Here is a 21,560-nt window from a genome sequence, read left to right as displayed (position 1 = left end):
AGTTCGAGGCTGCAGTGAGCCATTATTATGCTACAGCACTCCAGCCTGGGCAATAGAGTGAGACCCTGCCTCAAAAAAAAAGGAAAAAAGAGCTGGGTGCGGTGGCTCATGCCTATAATCCCAGCACTTTGGGAGGCCGAGGCAGGCAGATCACGAGGTCAGGAGATTGAGACCATCCTAGCTAACACAGTGAAACCCCGTCTCTACTAAAAATATAAAAAATTAGCTGGGTGTGGTGGTGGGCGCCTGTAATCCCAGCTACTCGGGAGGCTGAGGCAGGAGAATAGCGTAAACCCAGGAGGCAGAGGTTGCAGTGAACCGAGATCGCACCACTGCACTCCAGCCTGGGCAACAGAGCGAGACTCTGTCCCAGAAAAAAAAAAAAAAAAGACTCAAGAGCAAATTCTTGGAAGGGAAATAGAATTGGCTCAGCTTGAGTCAGGTGACCTGTTTCTGGACCAATCAGCTGTAGCCAAGGAGGTGGGTCTCATACGAAGACCATGAGGACCCCCGGCCCAGCATGATGGGATGGTGGGCCTGGCACCCAGTCCCAAAAGCCTTGCTTCCTTCCTTTCTCCTGGATAACCCACCTCTGCCTGCCACAGACACCCAGAACCCTGCTGCCTCCATCTTCCCACTCATGCAGTTAGATGAGGCCTGAGCTCCATTCCCACCCCTGCCATTTCTCCAAGGATCCGCTCTTGGGCAAGTAACTTCACCTCCCTGGGCCTCAGTGTCCATTTGTGAATGGGGCCATAATTCCCACCTCTCAGGGGTGTGGGGAGAGTCAAGTGACATAATGACCCAGGTAAAACTTTCAGCATCTCCACATCATTTTCAGGGGTGAGAAAAAAGAAATGGCTTGGAGTCTGAGCTTCCTGGGATGTGCAGAATTCATCAGGCTCAGAAAGATGAGAGTGTGGGGCCTCAGTCATGCCATCACCCCCAGGCCTAGGGGTAGTTAAAGGCATTTTGTTCCTGACTTGCTGCCCTACCCGCTATCTTCATGTTCTGGGAATTTGTGACACAAAGAACAATGCGTAGCCAAGCAATAGTTTCTATTATTTTCATATAAATTCTTGGTAAACAGCTTGGGAACTGCCTTTCCTTTTTTCCTTTAAAAACCTGCTTGTAACTGCTGCTGAGTGGACTGTAAATTCAGAGTAGCTTGAATCCATACTCTCAGGTTGAAATCCTCAAGCCTGGCCCAAATAAACTCTCTACTTAATTTAATTAAGTAATTAAGTCATTTTTTCCTCCGTAGTTTTTTTTTTTCCTTTAGGTCAACAGGGTCAAGTTCAAACTCAGCGTGTGAACCGGCTGGCGCCTGCTTAGCTTTCTAGCCCCACATCCTCTCACTCTTGGGTGCCCCCTTTCCCTGGCCACGCCCACCTGCTTGGAGGTCCTTGAACTTCTCTGCTCCATGCCTTTGTCAATGTTCTTCCCTCTGCCTGGAATGAGTTTCCCCCTCTTCCCTCTCCTGACGTAGCCGCTTGCTCCCTGCTGGGGGTTCAATGATGTCTCCCCAGAATGCCCGTGTCCTAACCCCCAGAACCTGTGGATGTGACTTTATTTGGAAATAGGGACTTTGCAGATGGGATGAAGTTAAAGGTCTCAAGATGAGATTATCCTGGACTTAAGAGGGCCCTAAATCCAATGACCGGGTGTCCTTCAAAGAGAAATCAGAGGGAAATCTGGGACACAGGGACAGAGGCGAAGGCCACGGGAAGACGCTGCAGAGATGGGAGGGGCACATCCTCAAGGCCGGGAGCACTGAAATGGCCGGCTGCCATCGGAAGCCGGGAGAGAGGCGCCGGGCAGATTCTCCCTCGAAGCCCGGAGAGAGGCACGGGGTGGATTCTCCCTTAGAGCCTCCGGAATGACCCAGCCGTGTCAACACCTTGGTTTTGGCTTTCTGGCCTCCAGAACTGTGTGAATGCATGACTGTTGTTTCAAATCACTTGGTGTGTGGGCATTTGTTACAGCAGCCACAGAAACTCATACTCAGAAACTTCGCTCAAACATTGCCTCCTCTGGGAAGACCTCCCTGACTCCTCACCTTGACTGGAGGCCCAGATCCCAGTATGACCCTCTCCTACCTCTTACCTCAGTGGCCATGATCAGCGACGCACCTGTGTGGCTTCACTCCAGAACGTAAACTGAAGGGCAGGATTCCCTAACGGCTTAGATTACAGCAGCCTCTCCCAGAGAAGTCCACAGTCTAACAGGCCTCGCAGCTGTCAGCAAAAGATGGTTCTGTAACGGTGGAACTTCAGGCAGCTCACAGGGGCCTGCGGGAAGGATGTTTTGGGGGCTGGGCTCCTTCTCACTCAGGCTCCTACTCAGGTGTCAGCACGGGAAGAACCTCTGTGGGGGCTGTAAGATCAGGTTTGTCCTGAAAGACAATCACCTGAAATGGACCCACCTGCCTTCTCTTTGGACCAACTTACTGATATCTGTGAGAATGTTCTAGAAAAAAGGCTCAGGGTGCGAGCTTATACTGGCAACTCAGATGGAAAGCAACCTGGGAGGGAATGTGGCCACATCCGAATAACCAAAGTCCAAAGGGATTATTATTATTATTATTATTATTTTTCTGAGACAGAGTCTTGCTTTGGCATCCAGGCTGGAGTGCAGTGGCACAATCATGGCTCACTGCAGCCTCGACCTGCTGGGCTCAAGCGATTCTCTCACCTCAGCCTCCTGTGCTGGGACCTGAAGTTGTGCACCAGCATGCCTAATTTTTTTTTCTTTTTTTTTAAGAGACAGAGTCTCACTTTGTTGCCCAGGCTGGGCTTGAACTCCTGGGCTCAAGCAATCCTCCCACCTCAGTCTCCCAAAGTGCTGGGATTATAGGCATGAGCCATCATGCCCGGCCCAAAGGGATGATTTAGTTAAGTTTGCCCTTACGGAAAAAGCTGCTTTCAGGGGCCTTGGATGGCGCGAGATGCTTTGTCTCCAGCAGGCCTGGAGTGGCCCACGGGCTTGCCCACTAGTTTCCAGCGTCCCGGTGCCCCGTCTTGCAGTGGGGACCCAAAGCACTCAGGGGCCCATCCCGCAGCCGTGCTTTGAGACCCTGTTTGCTGTCAGGAGGGACAAAGTCCTCTCAGCCTCTGGCCACCCCTGCTCCCTGTGTCTGTGGAACCGTCCCCAGGTGGTTAGAGAGGTGGCTGCAACTGAGAAGCTGCTTCCTCAATACAGGAGAACTTGTGCCGCAAGACAGAAAACACCAGACAGGGATTCAGAGAAGTGGGGCTGGCCTCCTTCTGTTCCTGGAAGAGTGGGAGAACGGGAGGTGGGGCTCTGATGTCCCAACAACCTGCCCCGCCAGTTTCCAGCTGTGAGGCCGTGGGGAGATTGCCACATACTCCCGTCTTCCTCATACTCCATCCACACGTGGGTAATAAAACCACCTAGTGAGGAGGAGGTGACAGTGCAGTCAGGATCTTTTGATGGTGATGGTTGCTCATGCAGCAAGATCACAGAGCTACACACACATGCAAACACACACACACACGCACACACACACCCGTGCAGAGTGGGACACAGATGAGTATGATCCATGGAGATTGCCAGCGTCACCTTCCCGGTTTTGATGTCATGTCGTAGCCGTGTGAGATGTTACCATGGGGGAGGAGGGGTGGAGGGACCAGGACCTCCCTGTATATTTCTTTGCATGTCTTGTAAATTTATCAGAATTTCAGAGCAAGAAGTTTTTTTAAAAAATTTTTTTAAAGAAAAAAATCTAGCCAAATGACCTTAGTATAAAATATAATTTGACTTTGACAATTAATGGCAATAAAAGGGAACAAATTTGTTCTTCTTTCAGAGCCAGGTCTTGAACCCCATCAGCCCAGGGCCACAGCCCCTCGCCACTCCTTCACATGGCTCATCTTGTGGCCCTATCTGCCCCGACTGGTTCACGCTGGGTTTCTGTCATCATCACCAAAGTGCAGTGGTCATCCAGCCTCTCAGGGCCTTTGAGTCCCTGGCTGGGGTCTTCAGTGACCCTTCTGTGTTTCTTTGCCTCCCAGCCTTGTAAGTTTCCTGACCGTTTTCACACCCTCGTCTCATCTGGTCGTATGGAAGGCACGGCAGATGTTACCCCCGTTTCAAAGCAGTGGAAACTGAGGCTCAGGGTGGCTAAGCTCTTTGTCCAGGGATACGCAGCTAAGGACCAGCAGGGCCATCATGGAACTCAGCTCCAGTCCAGAGCACTCCAACATCCTGAGGCAGCATGGTGTCTGCTCAGATTTCAGCTCAGGAGAGAGACACTGTCACCTGCCTCCAAAACAGTCAGGTCCAAGTGAGGCTTTCAAGGGGAAACTGTACTAGGTCCAAAGCCAAAAAAATACAGCTGCTTCCCAGATGGGCCAGACACGCACCACCTGCCTGCGATCACTGATCCATCTGTGTCTCTCCTCCCATGCAGGGAGGAAGCAGGAAAGGCCAGGGAGGAGGGAAGGGAGGCTCTTTAGCCATCCCAGGGGCAGCATGATGAAGGGGAGAGCCCCTGGGAATCAGCAGGCCATGGTTCAAATCTCTGCTTCTCCATGTACTGTGTCCCTCTAGACTGTAGGCAGCAGGGGCGGTTTCTAGGCTGTTCGAGGTTGGAACAGCGACAGGCAGCAGACACCACAACTCATGTGCAACTTTATACACAATTAAAAGAAAAAGCACCGCTAACCAGTCTGATATTATAATGCTTTCACCTTAAAAAAATTAGAGTTAATTTTTTTTAATTTAAAATTTTTGTGGGTACATGTGGAAACAAAATGAGTTCACTGTAGGGGTATGGATTTGTTTCTGGGTTCTCTATTCTGTTCCATTGGTCTATGTGTCTATTTTTATGCTAGTACCACGTTGTTTTGGTTACTATAGCTCTGTAGTATGATATAAAGTCAGGTAAAGTGATTCTTCCAGTTTTTTTCTTTTTGCTCAGGATAGCTTTGGCTATTCTAGGTCTTTTGTGGTTCCATATAATTTTAGGATTTTTTTTTATTTCTATGAAGAATGTCATCGGTATTTTGATAGGGATTGCATAAATCTGTAGATTGCTTTGGATACTTTGGACATTTTAACATTGACTCTTCCAATCCACGAACATGGAATATCTTTCTCTTTTTGGTGGGTCCGTTTCCATTTCTTGCATCAGTGATTTATAGTTTTCATTGCTGAGCTCTTTCACTTCTTTGGTTAATTCCTAGGTTTTGTTTGTCTGTTTGTTTGTTTGTTTGTTTTTGAGATGGAGTCTCGCTCTGTCTCCCAGGCTGGAGTGCAGTGGCGCGATCTCAGCTCACTGCAACCTCTGCCTCCCAGGTTCAAGCAATTCTTCTGCCTCAGCCTCCTGAGTAGCTGGGATTACAGGCATGCACCACCACGCCAGGCTAATTTTTGTGTTTTTAGTAGAGACAGCGTTTCACCATGTTGGCTAGGCTGGTCTTGAACTCCTGACCTCATGATCCACCCACCTCGGCCTCCCAAAGTGCTGGGATTACAGGTGTGAGCCACTGCGCCTGGCCTATTCCTAGGTATTTAATTTTAGCTATTGTAAGCGGGATTACTTTCCTGATTTCTTTTTCAGATTGTTCATTTTGGTGTATAGAAATATTATGGATTTTAGGCCAGGCAGGGTGGCTCACACCTGTAATCCTAGCACTTTGGGAGGCCGAGGCAGGCGGATTGCCTGAGTTCAGGAGTTTGCGACCAGTCTGGGCAACATGGTGAAACCCTGTCTCTACTAAAATACAAAAAAAAAAAAAAAAAAAAAATTAGCCGGGTGTGGCAGCGTGTGCTTGTAGTCCCAGCTACTCAGGAGGCTGAGGCAGGAGAATTGCTTGAACCTGGAGGCGGAGGTTGCAGTGAGCCGAGATCATGCCACGCACTCCAGCCTGGCGACAGAGCGAGACTCCGTCTCAAAAAAAAGAAAAAAAACTACTGATTTTTGAATGTTGATTTTGTATCCTGAAACTTTACTGAATTTATTTATCAGTTCTAATAGTTTTTTGGTGGAGTCTTTAGGTTTTTCCAAATATAAGATCATATCGTTTGCAAAAACGTATAATTTGACTTCTTTCTTTCTAGTTTGAATGCCCTTTTTCTCTCTCGTCTGATTGCTCTAGCCGGAACTTTCAGAACTATGTGGAATAGCAGTGGTGAAAGTGGGCCTCTTCATCATGTTCCAGATCTTTGAGGAAAGGCTTTCAGCTTTTCCCCATTTAATGACACTAGCTATGGGTCTGTCATGTATGGCTTTTATTATGTTGAGATATGTTTCTTCTATATCCAGTTTTTTGAGGGTTTTTATTATGAAAAGATGTTGTGTTTTATCAAATGTTTTTTCAGCATCAATGGAAATGATCATATGGCTTTTGTCCTTCATTCTGTTGATATGATGTATCACATTAATTGATTTCAGTATGTTGAACCATCCTTGCATCCCTGGGATAAAACCCACTTGGTCATGATGAATGATCTTTTTAATATACTGTTCAACTTCCTAGTATTTTGTTGAGGATTTTTGCATCAATATTTATCAGAGATATTGGCCTATAGTTTTTTTTTATGTGTCTTTGTCTGGTTTTGATATCAAGGTAATACTAGCCTTGTAGAATGAGTTTGGAAGTAGTCCCTTCTCCATTTTTCACAATGGTTTGAGTAGGATTGGAATTAGTTCTTCTTTAAAAGTTTGGTAGAATTCAGCAGTGAAGCCATCAGGTCCTGCGCTTTTCCTAACTGGGAGACTTTTTGTTATGACTTCAATCCTGTTACTTGTTATTGGTCTGTTCAGGTTTTGGATTTCTTTCTTTCTTTTTTTTTCCTTTGGGACAGAGTCTCACTCCATCACCCAGGCTGGAGTAAAGTGGTACAATCTTGGCTCACTGCAACCTCCACCTCCCGGGTTCAAGCAATTCTCATGCCTCAGTCTACTGAGTAGCTGGAATTACAGATGTGCACCACTGTGCCCAGCTAATTTTTGTATTATTATTATTATTATTTGAGACAGAGTCTCGCTCTGTAGCCCAGGCTGGAGTGCAATGGCGTGATCTCAGCTCATTGCAACCTCCACCTCCCAGGTTCAAGCAATTCTCATGTCTCAGCCTCCCGAGTAGCTGGGATTATAGGCACCTGCCCTCATGCCCAGCTAATTTTTGTATTTTTGTAGAGACAGGGTTTCACCATATTGGCCAGGCTGGTTTTGAACTCCTGATCTCAGATGATCTGCCCACCTCAGCCTCCCAGAGTGCTGGAATTATAGGTGTGAGCCACCGTGCCCAGCCTAATTTTTGTATTTTTAGTAAAGACAGGGTTTTACCATGTCGGCCAGACTGGTCTCAAACTCCTGACCTCAAGTGATCTGTCAGCCTTGGCCTCCCAAAGTGCTGGGATTACATGCATTAGCCACTGCACCCAGCCAGGTTTTGGATTTTTTTCATGGCTCAATCTTTGTTTTTTTTTTTAAACAGAGTCTTGTTCTGTTGCCCAGGCTGGAGTGCAATGGCGTGATCTCGGCTCACTACAACCTCCACCTCCCGGTTCAAGCGATTCTTGTGCCTCAGCCTCCCGAGTAGCTGGCATTACGGGCACACGCTGCCATGCCTGGCTAATTTTGGTGTTTTTAGTAGAGATGGGGTTTCAAGATGTTGCCCAGGCTGGTCTTGAACTCCTGACCTCAGGTGATCCACCCGTCTTGGCTTCCCAAAGTGCTGGGATTACAGGCATCAGCCACCGCACCCAACTCACGGTTCAATCTTGGTAGGTTCTATATGTGTAGGAATTTATCCATTTCCTCTAGATTTTCCAATTTGTTGGCATACAGTTGCTCATAGCAGCCACTGATGATTCTTTGAATTTCTGCAGTATCAGTTGAATGCCTCCTTTTAAATCTCTCATTTTGTTTATTTTGTTCTTCTATTTTTTTTTTCTTAGTCTGGGTAAAGGCTTGTCAATTTTATCTGTCTTTTCAAAAAATGAACTTTTTGCTTTGTTGATCTTTTGTATTGTTTTCTTCATTTCAAATTCATTTATTTCTGTTCTGGCTTTTACGATTTCTTTTCTTCTACTAACTTTGGGTTTGGTTTGCTCTTGCTTTTCTAGTTCTTTAAGATGCATTGTTATGTTATTTATTTGAAGTTTTTATTCTTTTTTGATGTAGGCACTTACCCCCTTTAAGGCCAATAACTCTTAGATTTGCCCTTTTGCGACTATTATCTAGATCCTGTAGGCCATGCTTCATTCTTTTTTGTTATTTCTTCTTCTGTCCTCTGACTGTGTATTTTCAAATAGTCTGTCTTTAAGCTCACTAATTCTTTCTTCTGCTCAATCAGTTCTGTTATTAAGAGACTCTGATGCATTCTTCAGTATGTCAATTGCATTTTTCAACTCTAGAATTTTTGCTTGATTCTTTTTAATAATTTCAATCCCTTTGTTAAACTTCTCTGATAGAATTCCGAATTCCTTATCTGCGTTATCTTGAATTTCTTTGAGGTTCCTCAACACAGCTATCTTGAATTCTCCGTCTGAAAGAGATCATGTACTGTTTATCCAGAATTGATCCCTCGTGCCTTATTTATGGTGAGGTGCCAGAATTAGTCCCTCACGCCTTATTATGGTTCATTTGGTGAGGTCATATTTTTCTTGTTGGTGTTGATTCTTGTAGATGTTTGTTGGTGTCTGGGCATTGGAGAATTAGGTATTTATTACAGTCTTCACAGTCTGGGCTTGTTTGTACCTGTCCTTCTTCCTCTTCTTTTTTTTTTTTTTTTTTTTGAGACAGGGTCTCACTCTGTTGCCCAGGCTGGAGTACAATGGTGTGATCACAGCTCACTGCAGGCTTGACCTCGGGGATCAAACCATCCTCCTGCCTCAGCCTCCCAAGTAACTGGGACTACAGGCGCATGCCACCACACCCTACTACTTTTTGTATGTTTTGTAGAGGCAGGGTTTTGCCATGTTGCCAAGGCTCGAACTCCTGGGCTCAAGCAATCTGCCTGCCTTGGCCTCCCAAAGTGTTAGGATTACACGTGTGAGCCACTGGGCCTGGGCTGCCTGTCCTTCTCGGGAAGACCTTCCAGGTATTTGAAGGGACTTAGGGCCACAAACTCAATAACACTGTGGTTCTTGCAGACTCATAGAAGTACCACCTTGGTGGTCTTAGATAAGAACTGGAAGAATTATCTGGATTACCAGCAGCAATTCTTATTCTTTTATCTTTCTTTCTCCCAAACAAATGGAGTCTCTGTATCTGTGCTGAGCCACCTGGAACTGGGATTGGGGGACATAAGCATCCCTGCAGCCACCACCACTGGGACTGCACTGGTTCATACCTGAAGGCAGTACAGCACTGGGTCTTGCCCAAGGCCCACTGTAACCACTACCTGGCTACCACCTATGTTCACTCAAGGCCCTAGGGCTCTATGATCAGCAGGTGGTGAAGCCAGCAAGGTTTGTGTCTCTCCCTTCAGGGCAATGAGTTCCCTCAGGCCCTGGATAGGCCCAGAGATGCTGCCTCAGAGCCAGGAATTACAGTCTTAAACATTTACCTGATGTTCTATTCTGCTGTGGCTAAGCTGGCACTCAAACCACAGGACAAAGTCCTTCCTGCTCTTTCCTCCCCTTTCCACAGGCAAAGGAGCCTCTCCCTGTGGCCACTGTCACCACTGGCCCATGGTCGGGGGTTCTGCCAGGCCATTGCTGGTGTTCACTTAAAGCCCAAGGGCTCTTCCATCAGCTTGTAATGAATGCTGCCAGGCCTGGGACCCACCCTTCAGGGCATTGGGCTCCCCTCTGGCCCAGGGCAGGTCCAGAAATGCTGTCCAAGAGCCTAGGCCTGGACTCAGAGACCCTAAGGGCCTGCTTGGTGCTCTATCGCACTGTGGCCAAACTGGTACCTAATGTGCAAGACAAAGTCCCTGTTACTTTTCCTTCCACTTTTCTCAAACAGAAGGGGTCTCCCCCTATAGCCACCACAGCTGGGAATGTACTGGGTCACACCTGACACCAGCACCTCTCAGGGCCCAAGGCCCACAGCATATTACCTGGGGATCACTGTTGGTTATTCAGGGTCTGAGAGCTCTTCAGTGAGCAGGTGATGAACCCTGCCAGGACTAGGTCCTTCTCTTCAAGGCAGTGGGTTCCCTTCTAGCCCAGGGTGTACCCAGAAATGTCACCCATGAGCTAGGGCCTGAAATGGGGGCCTCATGACTCTGCCCAGTGCCCTCTCCAACTGTGGCTGAGCTGGACTCCAAGATGCAACGTAAAGGCCTCTTTTCTTAACTCTCCTCTCCCTGAGCAGAAGGAAGGAGTCACTGTCATTGCTGCCAACTGTGCTGCCTGGAGTTGGAGGAGGGGTGGTTCAAGCACTTCCTTAGCCTCAAAGCCTGGTGTCACTCTAGGTCATGTGCCCCACAGGTCCTCTGGCTCTAAGCCCAGCCCAGTACCAGGAGTTGCATAGGAATTACAGTCCTTGTGTCCTAGACAGCTTTTCAAGTTTCCCTAGTACCTCAGAGCACTTTAGTCCATGGTGACAGGGCTTGCTGAGAAACTCGAGTTCCGACCACTGGCATGGGCAATTCCCCTCTGGCTAGGGTTGGTCCAGATGCTCCCTCTGTGCATGGGCGCTGGCTGAAGCCACCACGGCTTTGCTCTCTGCTGTGACAGGGCAACACTGAGTTCAATGTGAAGCCCCCCAGTGGCTGCAGTCTTCCTCTCCCAAGTGCATAGATTTCCCCATGCCTGGTGGCTGCTGCTGAGGGATGAAGGAGGGGTGGCACTGGCGATTCAAGACTGTCTTTCGTAGCCTCTTCCATGCCCCTTTCTGCAACACGAAGTGAAAACCAGGTACTGTGATTGCTTACCTGATTTTTTGTTCTTGTCATGATGCTTTCTGTGTGTAGTTAGTTGCTAAAGTTTGGTGTTCCTACAGGGGAGATGAATGGAGTGGGCTTTTATTTGGCCATCTTGCTCTTTCCCTTTTGATTTCAAGGTCATTAAAGGCCTTTCTTAGACTTATATAGACATAAGTTTTCATCATGCGTTTTGTTTTTTGTTTTTTGTTTTTCGTTTTTTGTTTTTTTTTTTTGAGGCAGAGTCTTGCTCTGTCCTCAGGCTGGAGTGCAGTGGCACAATCTCAGCTCACTGCAACCTCTGTCTCCCTGGTTGTGCCTCAGCCTCCCCAGTAGCTGGGATTATAGGCGTGCACCAGCACAGCTGGCTAATTGTTGTATTTTTAACAGAGATAAGGTTTCACCATGTTGGCCAAGCTGGTCTCGAACTCCTGGCCTCAAATGATCTGCCCATCTCGGCCTCCCACAGTGCTGGGATTACAGGTTTGCGCCACCGCGCCCGGCCTTATCATGCATCATTCTTATGTGTGTATCAAATAAAAATATAAGTGCAATAAATGAGATAAGGTATTTCATAGGACATCTTTCTGAGAGCATTGGTGATGCAGAATTTTTGGTTCCTCTGTTGTTTCTGGAAGTTTCCACCAAGCTGCTGACACCCAACCTACATGTTTTGACATTCACATGTACAGGCAATGATACCTCCATCGTGTCTGGGCCTGGAGGACACTGGCCATAAGACAAGCCCTAACTTCAGGAATGTCAAAAGGTGAAAAAAAAAAATGGTGCCTCAGATTTGATTAAAGAAAAGGTGGTTAGTGCCTGGGAATATTACTTGAGAGAATGAGTGCATGAGTCAGTGCATGAACAAGTGATGAGTGAGTGGAAAAGTTAATTACCGTGAGCCTAAGGGAAAGTGCCCCGGGAGAACTTGCTGACAGATGAAATGATACAAAGTCGAGCTTCCTTATTTTGGGCTTAAACCAGAAGTTCTCACCGGGTAACTGAACCCCACGGGACTTTGATAAAGTCACATTTTTGGTGGTCCCAGCTTGGGGGAGGGTGCTTCTGGCATCTAGTGGGTAGACGCTGGTGTGCTGCTCAACATCCCACACTGCACAGGACAGCCCCCACCACAAAGAATGATCCTGCGCAAAACACCAAGAGTGCCAAGGTTGAGAACCTCTGCCTTAAGCCAAACAGGGACAGCAGTTCCCCTTGAAATGCACACGTTCCCAGAAGTGTTCAGATATTATGACCAACTAGCACATCACCACCTCCAGGATGTCTTCCCTGATTACTGCCTTCCCTGCCTCCTGCCTGGGCTTAGCATCCCTCACTAGGCTCCCTTGGCACCTCCGGCCCCTGCTCCCATCTGTGCCTTCCCCAGCCTGGATCATAACTCTCTCATTTCTCTCACCCCCTCAAGGACTGTGGGCTCCTTGAGAGCAGAAAGCAGGTCTTATTTTTGACCACTTGGCAGTATACGACCACCTTCCTGCCTTGGTATTTGCATCTTGACAGTCCAGTCCCATTCATATGATCTTGATTGAGTTCACAGTAATAATCATAATGAGGTTGGAGTTCTCACTGACACTTTAGAAATGTGGACGCTGAGGCTGGGGCATGTTCAGTAACCTGTGAGGGCCGCCCAGCTGGTGGTTGGGACTCAACACAAGGTAGGACTAGCCTGTCTAGTCTTGGGCATCAGAAGCTCTGGGCTCAAAGCCCAGCTCTCTTATTTGCTTTCTTTTTGATCCTAGGCAACTTGCTTAACTTCTCTGAGGCTGAATTTCTACAGCTGGAAAATGCGGATGTTCATACTCTTTTCACGAGGTTTTGTGAGTATTAAGAGAATTAGTGTGTATTGTGCCAGGCTAATGATAATAATTATAACCATCCCTGTGTGCTGAGCACTTACTATGTAGCATCTCACGCAATACCTACAGGAACTCTGAAAGGCAGCTACTTTTATTACACTCAGTTCAGAGAAGAGGAGACTGAGGCTCTGAGAGGGCAAGTGCCTTGCCCAGGATTGGAACTCAGGCTGAACAGGCTCTAGTGTCTCCACCACATCTAGTGAGCAGCCCTCCAGGGAGTAGGGATGAGCTCAGCCCAGTCCCTTCCACTCCAGAGTCCTCTGCAGGATGGCGCACTGTCAGGCGTCCCTCCTACACCTCAGTGGCGGGAGGGAGTCAGCTTCGACAGGCCAGGCTAGCAGAAGAGCAGGCTGTCTGGAGCCTGAGTGTGGGGTGGGACTGCCTGCTCGGAATCCTGGTTTTGGCTCTTACTGACTTCACAGCTTTGGTGGGTCCTTTCAGATCTCCAAGATCCACAGTTTCCTCATCTGAGAGATGCACAGACATTGCCAGGCCCCCTGGACTCTCTGCCGCTTGTAATTATTTGCTTCCACTGTATGTGGCTAGCTGGGGGTGGACAGTCCCTTAGGGCCTCTGTGCTCAGCTCTGATGAGCCCTGGGGACTTCAGCCAACCCCAGGCCAGTGCGAGCAAGCCGTCTAGCACAGGTGGGGCACCCATGATTTAATGGGAGAGCCTCAGAGTGCCCCAGGGGCTCTGCCGATGTCCCCTTGGGTGCCTTTGTGCCTCCTCCTCCCTGGCGGCAGGTGGGCTGCCTCCTCTCTTAGCGGGAGGGGCAGCCTCGCCACCCACTGATGGGTGCTGGAAGCATTATGCATACTCGGGTTCCGCTGTCCAGCCCCAGTGGGACCGACTCCACAGTGTGGCTCAGGGCTACCGACATCATTTGCAAAATGAACAAGCAGGCCCCTTGTTCAACAATGACTAAGAGTATTTAAATGGTGACAGCAGATCATTAAACCAAGCATAGGGTCCTTCTGGATGCACAGCCCTGGAGCCAGCCCTGGCGGGACTCAGGCTTCCTCCAAGACCCCCAGAGGGATTGCGGCAAAGGTGCCCTCCATGGGCCCTCGTCACCTCTCCCTCGTCTGACCGTCTCCTCCTGTTCCACTTCCCCACTCTCGTGCCGGTTTTTCCCAGGAACTGCCCTAATGAATCACTTTCAACAAATCCCCTCCCAAGGTCTGCTTCAGGGGCTCTATGCTGACACAGGGTTCCAGGAGCAGAGCCGAGCTGACACCTCATCCCAGCAATACCCACGCTGCTTCCCGCCCCTGAATTAAACGGTGACAAAGTATCACAAAACACCAGAGACTCGGCATCTTATTTGGCTGTTTTTATTGTTCTGTGGCCTCCTCCCACCTGCTAACATTTAGGCCTCAGCACATCAGGTGGCTAGAACTAGGAATTACACATTAGTAAGCAAGTTCATTTCCATTTCCTGATGGATGAATTTATCTTGGGAACATTTGAGATGGGTACATACCTCCCAGAGCCAGACTTGGGAGAAATCTGTCAAAAATATCAAGATGCTGAGCCTTGTCTTAGAAAGGGGCTTCAGAAATGCTTGCATGGGCGGCGGCTTCTTCCCAGGGTAAAGGTCTCGTGGAGCTGCAGGGCCTTGCTCCCAGGATGGTAAAACAGGGACCCAGAGCTGTTAAGTGGCTCCCACAAAGTCACCCAACCAGGCTGGGCCAAACTGGGATTGACGGCCAGGTGTCCTGTCTCTAAGCGTCTCTGGGGTCTTGCTCTGTTGAGCTGAATGTGAACTTTGAGGGTCAAACTACTTTTCCCAACTGTTTCCAAGGCTTAGCAGAAAGTAGAGGAATCTTCTTGCAACCTAGCTGGAAAGGAAGCAAAGAAGGATCAGGGTGAACCGCTGCAGGGCAGACCAGAGACAAAGAAGGGTCAGGGCGAACCACTGCAGGTCAGAGCACAGAGTCACAAATCTTTCATCTCCCCGTCACCACCGCCACCATCAGAAACACCAGGAAGATGCCCCTTTCTGAGAAGACCCAATTCTGAACTCACTGTGGCGTCTTCATGGCATCATCTTATTTAGTTCCTAACTCCTCCCTTACCAGCAGTCCCATTTTATAGATGAGGAAGCTGAGGCTTGGAGAGCTGAAATTATTTACTAAATCCACAGTGGTGGAACAAGAATTTAAACCCAGACCTAGCTTGCTCCAAAGGCTGTACTTTTTTTTTTCTTGAAACAGGGTCTCACTCTGTCACCCAGGCTGGAGTGCAATGGTGCAAACATGGCTCACTGCAGCCTTAACCTCCCTAGGCTCAGGTGATCCTCCCACCACAGCCTCCCAAGTAGCTGGGACCACAGGTGCGCACCACCATGCCTGGGTAGTTTTGTATTTTTTTGTAGAGATAGGGTTTCACCATGTTGGCCAGGCCAGGCTGGGCTTGAATTCCTGGGATCATACCATATGCCTGCCTTGGTCTCCCAAAATGTTGGGATTACAGGTGGGAGCTGCTGCGCCCGCCCTAAAGCCTCAACTTCTAAACTGCCATCCTAAACTGCCTCCCAAGGTCTCGTCCTCATCCACTGGCCTCCTCCTTCCCTGTTAGAAGCTCAGTCCTCAGCTGCATCTGACCTACTCCAGGGATGGCTCCTGTCATCAGCAGGTAATAGACATGCTGGCATCAGTCCCTACGGGCTCCAGATTTTCCGGGAGGACTCTGGAATCTGCAATCTGACATTTGCGTTTCAGCGACGTCCTGGGAGGCTGTCACCTGCTTTTAGGGGCTCCTTTTTGCCCTCTGTGGCTATCCAGCATTCACAGGGGCTGGGTAGATTTTCAGGTTTAGGGCTGCAACTCCACAGCCCTTTGCATGCACCTGTGCCTCACCTTTGAGGGCACGTGAGGGCAAGCCTGTGCCTCACCTGCGGCCTCCTCTGCAGTCAGCCTCCCTGCCACCTTCCTACGTCTACCCCAGGGGCCTTGTTTTGGCTCCCCAAAGCCAGCATCCCTCCCGCCTCAGTACTTTCACTCTTCCAACTCTCTCCACCTGGACGCCTGTCCTCCAGACCCTCCCCAAGCAGCACCTTCTCACCTCGGATCTTGGCTCAGACTTCAACCCCCGCAGGGCCTTCCCTGACCCCAAAGGAAGCAGCCCCTGCCCCAGGCTCTGCTCCTGCCCAGGGACTCTGCCCCACATTTCCTGTTCACGTCTTCACCACACCTGTCTTTGTATTGATTGATCTGTTGGCTTGTGTAGCCGTCCCCTACCAGGATGTGGCCTCCCTGAGAGCAGGGGCTCTGTAGGATTTGTTCACCATACCACCCTGGCATGAATTACCGCTGAGCAACCAAGAGGCTGGAACCATGACTATCAGATAGTTGGCACCCAACAGAATTGTTTGACAGAAGTGAGAAGAGATAGACAAGACTTCCTGGAGACATCAAGGCAAAGGAATGGAAAGGAAAGATGCGACCTAGTCTGGTCTTGGATTTTTGATTCAGAGGGATACAGAATTGCTTCCACTTCTGATCACACACAAAGTTCTCCTATGTTCCTGCCTTGAAATTGCAGTAGGTCCTCATTTAATATCATGGATAGCTTATTGGAAACTGCAACTTTAAGCAAAACGACCTACTATATAACAAAAACAATTTTACCATAGGCTAATGGATATAAACAAGAGTTAAGACCAGGCACAGTGACTTAGGCGTGCAATCCCAGCACTTTGGGAGGCCAAAGTGGGAGGACTGCTTGAGGCCAGGAGTTCAAGACCAGCCTGAGTAACATAGTGAGAACTCATCTCTACAAAAAATACAAAAAAAATTGAGGTGGTGTATGTCTGTAGTCCCAGCTACTGAGACTAAGGTTGAGGCAGGAGGATGGCTTGAGCCTAGGAGTCTGAGGGTGCAGTGAACAATGATTGTGCCAGTGCACTCCAGCCTGGGTGACAGAGTGAGACCCCATCTCTTAAAAAAAAAAGAATGAGTTAAGCTTCTATGGCATACAGTGCATATACTACGTCGTTGCATTTAAAGTCAGTTTCCAAGAACCTATTGATGACGTTAGGTGAGGACTTACTGCAGAAGGGAATTTCAAATTCTACCAGTAGGGAAAGCGCTACTCTCACCCTCCTGCTCCTCAACCTGGTGGTGAAAGCTGCCAGGACACTGGCTGCCCACATTTACCCTGGCCATGACTCTTGCTCTCTGCCCACTCACCTGCTTGCCGTTGCTTTACTGAAAGTGCCTCTGTTGTCCCCTTCCAGGTTCTGCCACATTCTTTGAGTCACCTTCTGTGAAGAGAACACAGCTCTGTTGGGGTAGATGTATCTATTCCTGCTCTAATGCCCCCCGTGGCTCACCAGCAACTGCCAAATGAAGCCTGGTGACCTGGCCCTCTCCTCCCTCCCCCAGCTGAGGTCACTCAGTCCCCACCTGCAGTGCCTCCTCTCCCTCCCCAGGCCCCCCAGCTGGTGTCACCAGCTCTGTCTATGTTTCTGGTCTTTCCTCCCACCACCTCCACAGCTCACCGCACACTCCAGCTTTGGGGATGGCCAAATTGCTTCCGACCTCAAGAGCTTCACACGTGGCATTCTGCTGCCCACTATTTCTTATTCTTTAGGCTGAGCTTTCATGTCTCCTCCTTAGGAAGCCTTTCCTCACAACCTGGACTAAAGTGTCCTCATAGTATCCAGCATGTGATGTCAGGAAGGCTTGTCACTATTATTATAAAATAACCTCTTGGGCTTTATTCATGTCTGAATTTTCTGCTTGATATTAGCTGCATGACAGCAGCGACTGGGTCTGTCATGTTCACAAATGTAGCTCCAACCCCCAGCAGACTGATGAGTAATACTTAGAAAATATGTGCTGTAAATTATTGATAAAGACATATCGGATGGATGGGAGAATGGATGGATGGATGGGTGAATGGATAAATGATGGATGGATGGATGGGTGAATGGGTGAATGGATAAATGATGGATGGATGGATGGATGGATGCATGGATATACGGGTGGGTGGATAGATGGATAGATGGGTAGATGAATGGATGGATGGATGGATGGATAGATGGGTGGGTAGATGGACGGATGGATATATGGATGGATGGATAGATGGATGGACAGATGGCTGGCTGGATGGCTGAATAGATAGATGGATATATGGGTGGATGGATGAATGGATACATAGGTGAATGGATGGATGGATAGATGGGTGGATGGGTGGATGGATGGATGTATGAATGGATGAAAGAAGAGATAGATGAATGAATGCAAGGATATGTGCATGAATGGATGAATGGGCAGATGGATGGATGGTTGGGTGAATGGATGTAAGGGCAAATAGATGAGTGGATATAAGGATGGTTGGATGGAGGGATAAAGGAATAGAGGGGTGGATAAAATAATAGATGGGTAGATGAAAAGATAGATGAATATATAGATGGATAGATGGAAGAATGAATAGATGGATGAATAGATTGATGGAGGAATGGATGGATGGATGCATGCTTGAAAAAATGGATGGATGAAAGATTAGATGAATATATGAATGGATGAATGAGTGAATGGATAGATGAATGGGTGGATGGATGCATAGATGGGTGGGTGGATGGATGAGTGGATGGATGGATAAATGGATAGACAGATGGGTGGATGGGGCCAGGCACAGTGGCTCATGCCTGTAAACCTAGCACTTTGGGAGGCCGAGGCGGGCAGATCACCTGAGGTCAGGAGTTTAAGACCAGCCTGGCCAACAAGGTGAAACCTCATCTCTACTAAAAATACAAAAATTATCCAGGTATGGTGGCGGACACCTGTAATCCCAGCTATTTGGGAGGCTGACACAGGAGAATTGCTTGAACCCAGGAGGCAGAGTTTGCAGTGAGCCAAGATTACTCCAGTGCACCCCAGCCTAGGCAACAGAGTGAGACTCCATCTCAAAAAAAAAAAAAAAGGTAGATGGGTGGATAGATGGATAAGTGAAAGGATGTATGTATGAATGGTTGGATGGATAGATGAATGGACTATTGGTGAATAGGTAAGTGAATGAAAGGATGGATGGATGGAGGGATGAAGGAATAAAGGGGTGGATAAAAGGATAGACGGGTGGGTGAAAAGATAGATGAATATGTGGATGGATGGATGAATGGGTGGATGGATAGAAGAATGAACAGATGGATTAATTGATAGAGGAATGAATGGATGAAAGAACAGGAAGATGGATGAAAGAATAGATGGATATATGAATGGATGAATGAGTGGATGGATGGATGAATTGGTGGATGGATGGATGGATGGTGGGTAGATGGGTGGGTGGGTAGATGGATGGAGGGATGAATGGATGGATGAAATAATAGACGGAGAGATGGATGGATCGATGGATGATTAGATGGATGAATGGAAGAGTGGTATCAGCCATGTTTTCCAGTTCTCTGAATGAAAGTAGCAGAGGCCTAAATATGAGCAGTTCCAGGCTCTGCTCTTCAGCATGAGGTCATGTTTGCCATGAGCTCCTCTGTGACTCACAACTCCCTGCCCACCATCAGACCACAGGTCTTCTATTTTGTTTCTTAATCCCAGGTCCCATTTTGTTCCCTATATCTCAGCCCTGGGCTTTTATTTTTTTCTTCACATAAGAAATGTTCACTGCCTTTTTTTGGTGCCCTCTGGAAAGAAAGAACAGTTTCTTCTTTTACCTGGATATTCTTTGTAAAGTTTGTGTCGTAGGATTCGCCCATCTGGAAAACAAGTGAGAGGAAAAAACTTCTTTTAGGAGTTTAGAAGGCCAAAACTGTTGTCATAATAATACTGAGAATTACTTGTGTTTTTCAGTCTCACCATCTCACTAGTGTACAATGGAATTGTTCAGAGGCTACATGAGCATTTTTAATGTCTCAGCTCTAGTTTCTAATATGATAATATCCAGAGCCATCAACCCATAAAGGAAAGCCCTGTGAGATCTCCTTAAACATCTTTCAGGGTACAGCGGTCTTGAGAGCAAAAAGTTTCAGAACCACTGTCTTTTTTTTTTTTCTTTTAGACGAAGTCTCACTCTGTTGCCCAGGCTGGAGTGCAGTGGCATGATCTCAGCTCACTGTAACCTCTGCCTCCTGGGTTCAAGTGATTCTCCTGCCTCAGCCTCCCGAGTAGCTGGGATTACAGGCATGAGCCACCACGCCCGGTCAATTTTGTATTTTGAGTAGAGATGGGGTATCGCCATGTTGGTCAGGCTGGCCTCGAACTCCTGACCTCAGGTGATTCACCCGCCTCAGCCTGCCAAAGTGCTGGGATTACAGGCGTGAGTCGCCATGCCCGGCCAAAACCACTGTCTTAACAGATGAACTGGAAGCCAAATTTCAACACACTGTTGAGTAAATGTCATTACAAAATATGTTCACAGGGGGAAGAGATGGCACTCTTTTGAGTCTGCTCAAGAGACACTCTGATGTCATTACTGCAAATGACAAAGTAACTTGAGTATGAATCCTCACTCATCCTCTTTGAGCCTCAGTTTCCTCTCCTAAAAATAGGCATAAAATTAGTACCTCTTAAAGTTATTGTGAGGATTAAAAGAAAAAATTTCATTTAAAACCTATCTATGCAGTATTAGGAGGAGCCGTATGAAAATTCTATCTTTGTGTGTAAAAAGTGGTCAACTGCTGGCAATTTCATGCATGTTCCATGACTAGCCGTGCTACCCACCCCATGGTAGCAGGAAAGCATTTGCTGACAGGAATGTGACCAGGACATGTGGATGCTTGAATGTGGCAATCTCTCTCAAATTTAGCTCACTTCTCCATCCTGGTGATCAGTGCTGCCTTTTCTGCTACAAGGTCAATCAAGCACATATGCGCGGTAGCCAGACATTTTCTTTTTCTTTTGTTTTGTGACCATACTAAAAATCATCAGGCTGTTTGGGACCAGCACAGACATTTATTGGTCAAGGTGCTAACGCTCCATGGAACCGCTCCAGGCCCTCCGGTGGGTCAGCGCCTGCTGATCAGCAACTGCAGCAATAACTATTTTCCAAAGCAAATGGCTAAGGTTTTTGTAGGCTGGGGGAGCTCCCTGAAACTTTCCTGCTCCCCCTTTACCTGGGGATGAATTCTGGCCCATAACACCACAAGGAGACAGAGGTAAATGTGGACCCCGGACCCCTTCCTCAGGCCAAATATAATCACTTATAATTTATTACCAAAAATGATTACTCGTCACTTTTCTCAAATTTCCTCCCACTCAAGGCTAGACAAGCCCCACTTCATTCTTCTCAAGCAGTGTCTTGGGCAGGACAAGGAGGGGCCAGGCCCCGCAGCTCAGCTTCTGTGTGACCTCAAACCTACTCAGAAAAATGCACCGATTTTCCCTGAACCCACTCTCTGAAAAACCAGATTTACTATACATGTCAATGTTCATTTTCCTCTTGCATAAAATGTGAACCCCTCAAATGCCTGGTTCCAGGTGCTGGATGGTCAAACTTGAAGGACTATCGGTACCCGCTAGAAGCCTCTCTTACGGGAGGATGGCATCTTAGGTGTCGGCACAGGGTCTGTCGCTTACTCTCAAATGGTCCAGAAAAATACACATGTAGATTTATAAGTGGGGAGAGAGCATAAAAGAAAATGTAATGGTAGTTTTTTAACAACTGGTGAATCTGGGTGGGGGATTCAAGGTACTACTTTTGCAACATTTTTATGAGTCTGAAATTATTTCAAATATGCAGTTTTTAAAAACTTAAATAAAAAGCTTCTTCCTTGGTAAGGCTGGGACAAGGGGGCCACTCTTCCCCTGAGATTTTTGCTCCAAGGGAAGTTGCTGGAATTCAAAATGTTTTCAAACCTATATATAATTACCAGTAAA

The 21,560-nt window shown here is 47.8% G+C and overlaps 1 protein-coding gene across 3 annotated transcripts in view; it reads right to left on the bottom strand.

The window, feature by feature from the left end:
- Positions 1-14,044: 14,044 nt before the first annotated feature.
- WFDC1 (WAP four-disulfide core domain 1) overlaps positions 14,045-21,560 on the bottom strand; it is a 34,956-nt gene continuing 27,440 nt past the window's right edge. For 2 of the 3 annotated variants that reach the window (XM_019011371.4, XM_019011373.4), the window contains 3 exons: positions 19,400-19,441; positions 16,920-16,993; positions 14,045-14,567 (listed from right to left, as the gene is read on the bottom strand). In XM_019011371.4, the coding sequence (XP_018866916.4) occupies positions 16,935-16,993; positions 19,400-19,441 (101 nt within the window). In that variant the 3' untranslated portion in view covers positions 14,045-14,567; positions 16,920-16,934. The remainder of the gene's footprint in view (positions 14,568-16,919; positions 16,994-19,399; positions 19,442-21,560) is intronic. The other variant, XM_019011372.4, reaches the window with a different exon arrangement.

The sequence above is a fragment of the Gorilla gorilla genome, chromosome 18, assembly GCF_029281585.2.
Source record: "Gorilla gorilla gorilla isolate KB3781 chromosome 18, NHGRI_mGorGor1-v2.1_pri, whole genome shotgun sequence".
NCBI lineage: Eukaryota > Metazoa > Chordata > Mammalia > Primates > Hominidae > Gorilla > Gorilla gorilla.
This window is presented reverse-complemented; position numbering and strand designations above follow the sequence as displayed.